Source organism: Porcisia hertigi, chromosome 34 (genome assembly GCF_017918235.1).
Source record: "Porcisia hertigi strain C119 chromosome 34, whole genome shotgun sequence".
In the NCBI taxonomy this organism is placed as follows: domain Eukaryota; phylum Euglenozoa; class Kinetoplastea; order Trypanosomatida; family Trypanosomatidae; genus Porcisia; species Porcisia hertigi.
Genome location: NC_090593.1, coordinates 425,464 through 429,915, shown reverse-complemented (window position 1 = coordinate 429,915; position 4,452 = coordinate 425,464). Strand labels below are relative to the sequence as shown.

Here is a 4,452-nt window from a genome sequence, read left to right as displayed (position 1 = left end):
CACAGAGAGGGGGTCCGTGTTTGTTTTTGATCCGCAAAAAGAAACGCGGGGGGAGGCCGAGAGCGGTGTTATGGGAGAAGAATACGCACCATCGCTGGAATCCAAAACACAAGATGTGGTGTTGGCGGAAGAAAAGGCAAGAAGAAGTGAAAAGGCCAACACATACACACACACGCGCGCGCGCAGTTGCCTGCCCCAGTGCTCACTCCACCCTCGCTGTATGGACCCACCTCATAGCAAGCAAGAGGCGGCGGTGTGCAGCACTTGGCTCTTAAAGAGCCAAACATCCTGCACAGGGTTGTACAAGATAACATCGCGCAGGGATGGGTGGTTGAAACTGCTGTCGTCGAGGCCCTCGTGCTGACCCTCATCGTATGGCAGTTGCGCCAAGTGCTTTACAGCCGTCTTGAGCTGAGCGTCATCGCCCCACGCCGCCTGCAGCTGACGCATGGCCTTGAGAAGTTGCTGGTTCGCGTACTCCGCCGGCGATACGCGACGCTGATGGGCAGCGGCAAGCAGCTCGTCCAGGTCGTTGCTGTTCGTACCCACAATGTCCAGAAACACCTCCATATCGAGAGCGTCGACGCGATGCCGAACGTACTCGTACGCCTGCGAACGGCTGAAGTGGGGGACCGTGTAGAAGTCCAACCGGGGCAGCGACGTACTGGTCATGGTCAGTGACTCGAGTGGCAGCTCCACCACAATGTGGCACATGCGGCGATCACACGCCAGCGTCATCGCCTCGTTGTACACGTGCGACAGGCTGCTGCCCGCGCGCAGCTTTAGCACAATCACGGGCGTCTTGCCGTTCATCACAGACTTGACCTTGTAACATGCCTCCGAGATGAAGTCGAGTGGATCGCCACAGGCCTCGACGTGCGGCACACCAAGCGCCTTGATCACGCTACGCAGTGGATCCTCCGTGTTGCCCACATCCACAAAAACGCCGAGCATGTCCTCCTCGCGGATCGCAGCGCGGCACAGCGCACTCTTGCCACACCCAAGGCACCCAGTGAGAACCACAATACGAGGGTGCGCTGTGTCCAGCCGGTGAAACACCTGCCGAATCCAGCGCTTCTCAGAAACCCGGCTAATGTGCTCCGACGCAGAGCTCGCCGAGTTGCTGGTCGACGACGATGACGTGGCCGTGTCGGCTGACGTCGGTGCCGCAGAAGATGACGCCGATGCTCTCACAGCCGTCGCGGCTGGTGTTTCTGGTGGCACCTTCTTGCAAAGCGTCTTCACAGCAAAGCGCATCTGGTAGGAGCGCTGGTGCGTCAGGTAATTCTTGTAGTTCCACCCAAACAGCGAGAAGGCACCGCAGAAGGCGACGCTAGCGGAGAGGATGCCAGCGTACTTGGCCGACATGTACCGCCGATCCCGCTCCTTTACGCGCTCTTTGTAGATGCTGCGCATCTGACGGTGGTGATCACGCTGCCACTCCGCCTTCTCCATGAGCGACATGCGGGCGCTCTGGGACAGGTGCGTCATGCGGTCGATGTCGGAGGCTTCCAGCAGGTAGAGACGCTCTGCGCGCCAGCCGCTGTGGTATAAAATGCACGCGGTGCCCTCAACCCTGTCGCCCTCCGAGAGCCCCGCGGAGCGCAGCCACTCCACAACCTGCAGGTACTGAGGGTGGCTCAGGAACTTGCACACGCCCTCCACCACCGCTATCTTCTCCGGTGGGACAGCCAGGTCCACTTTGCCAATGTCCAAAAGGACGCCTAATGTGCCGTTCGGATTCACCCACACAACGACGCCGCCCATCAAGAGGCCGCTTCTCCGCGCACCATCCACGCCCTCATCGCCAGGCTGCGACGGCGCGGCCACGCCATCGTGCTCGTAGGCAACGTAGATACGCGACCCTAGCGACACAGGAGAGGGTGGTGAAATGTCCATGAAGTCGACTGCAAACACAAGAGAGGACAGCTGCGCGACGACACGGCCATGGGCCACGGGCAGCCGGCACTGCGAGGACGGGGCACCTGGTTCAACAGGCGCGTACGCAGCGACACGCATTCCATCCAGCCCCGGCTGAGCAAAGGTGGACCGCTTCACGGCCGACGAAGCCACTTTGCGCGACACGCCGCCCGATGAGGTGGCAGCAGCGGCGCTTCGTACGGAGGAGACCGCCGCCGCCAACGGCCAGCGACGCGTTGGCTGGCCCAGCATGGCTACGTGGTATTCGGGCTGCAATACTGACGCCTGAAGCACAAACGCCTGCCCTCGCCACACACGCAGTTCCGGACCTTCCAGATACAAAAAGATGAAGACTGGGAGTTAACAAAGGGTGGAGGGAAAGAGACGAGGAGACGGTGGCGCTCAAGCGTGGGGGGCCGGCGTGCCGGTGAGAGAGAGAAACAAAGAGAGCGCTGCACTACCTCCTCGGACCTACAACTATGCTGCAGGGAGGGGGGGGTGAGGCCACGACGACGACCAGGTGCACGCACACGCACGCAGCACAAGCCGAATACGACAAGAGAGTCTAAAATGGGTGTCTTCTCACCGCCGCTTCCGGCGTAAAACCTTCTTTCGCACCGCCCCCCCCCCCCGTGTTGTGTCGGTAGCACAGCGCTGCGCCGCCACCACCACCACCACCCGCCCCCACTCCCATACAACAACAGACGAAAAGAGAGAGACAGGGGAAGTGGGGCATCCCATTTCGCAGCGTCGCGTGAGAGAGCAGCGAGGGAGTCGGAAAGACATCGACAACGCCGCAGCGGATTGGGCGTGTAGGCACCGCGCACAGAGAAAAGAAAAACAGAGCCAAGCACTGAGCGGAGAAACGCACAAAAACGGTGACGGTGGGTCGGGCGCGCGCGGCTGAGGAGGGAGGGGGGATGCTGAGCGAGGCAGCAGTGACACACAAGACAGCTGTTGGACGACAGAGAGGCAATCGACAGCCTGCGCCGGGGACGCTCCCGCCGGCCCCCTTCCCCCTCCTCACACACAGACACACACACACACATCCGTATCTTCCCCCAGCCCCTACGCCCGACGTCCACACAACACATCAAGTCTCAATCCCTGGCAGCACGCGACAGGTGAGCAAGGGGAAGGGAGGTGGAGGTTCACCGCGCCGTGAACGCGAGGAGGGGAGGAGGAAGGAGGGCGCCGTAGAGAGGGGCCCACACGAGAGGGGTGCACAGCACCTGTCCTGCACGGACATGCAGAGTGGCATTGGAGCAGTGATGAGAACACGTCGAAGATGGCACAGCGGCGATCACAACGCTGAGAAGAGACCGCAGAAAACGTAGGAGGCCAGAACAGATGGCGCAACAAGAAAAAAAAGGATGATGTAAAGGGCGAACCGCGACACGAAGAGAGCGGCGGCTCGGCCTTGGGTGGGTGGGTGGGTGGCGGTGGTCGGGTGCGCCATCCAGCAACGGCAAACAAACAAGCAAAGAAACAAAAACAATAGAATGGCACCAAGGGAACTGGGGGAGGGTAGGGGGAGGCCTCGGAAGGAATATGTGACAACTGATGTGCGCTACGGTACACTACGCGCGACATCTACGGGTGCGTGAGCAGCTCGCAGAGGGCCTGGCACGAAGGAGGGCAGTGGGACAATCAATCAAAGAAAAAGAGCAACAAAGGCCGCACTCAAGAGGTGTTATGTGGAACTGACCAGGCGACTGAGGGGCGCGGCACTCTGCCCGCACGCATCGCGAACCGGCATGCGGGCAAAGAGCAGAGTAGCAGAAGGGGGGGGAGGAGGGAGGGGAGGGATGGGAGGGAAGGGGAGTGGCGCTGAGCTGTGCGGAATCCCACGCGAATGCAAGAAAGGAGAGGCGAGATATTCACCCACTCCAATATCGCGTGTGGGATCCCCGCCAGGCGGATTTGCGCAGCCGCAGCCGCTTCGTTTCCTTGCTCTGCTGCGATACAGCCGTCCACGATCGCACTCGGCGGCGTGCCCTCCTCCTCTTGCCCATCATCCCCCCCGCTGCGCCCACACACCCGCTCCGCAGCTTTCCTCTCGGCTGGTCTGCGAGCAGCCCCCCCCCTGACCGCACCCCCCACCACACACCACCGCTCCCCAGCCAATCAGGCGAACGCGCCTTTCCACCGAGTACACAGATGAAAACAAAAGGCCAACACACACAAAAACAACACACGGAAGCGCAGAGGAGTGCCTCCCCCTTTTTTTTCAGCATGGCAGTATCACAAAGACGATGTTTATGAGGGAAGGGCCCCCGCCGACAGCGTACAGGACGAAGCCGGCACCCAACTTGTAATTCGTGAGCATCCCAGCGATACCCGCCGTGGTCGGATACACGATGACGGAGCCTTTCTCGCGGAGCGCGCTGCAGGACATGTTGTACATCTGGAGCCCCTCCTCACGGTTGTTGTACAAAGCGTCCATCATGAGCGCGGCGACAGCAAAGGCGCAGCCGGTGCCGATGATGCTCAGCAGCAGGCACAGCCAGCGCAGGCAGCGGCAGCAGCAGA

At 61.1% G+C, this 4,452-nt stretch overlaps 1 protein-coding gene across 1 annotated transcript; it reads right to left on the bottom strand.

Annotated features, from left to right (window-relative positions):
* Positions 1-231: 231 nt before the first annotated feature.
* Positions 232-2,172, bottom strand: JKF63_01695 (uncharacterized protein; the record flags this gene model as incomplete). Its single annotated transcript, XM_067897741.1, has 1 exon — positions 232-2,172. One exon carries the CDS (start codon positions 2,170-2,172, stop codon positions 232-234), a length of 1,941 nt encoding a protein of 646 aa, XP_067753898.1.
* Between the last annotated feature and the right edge of the window lie 2,280 nt (positions 2,173-4,452).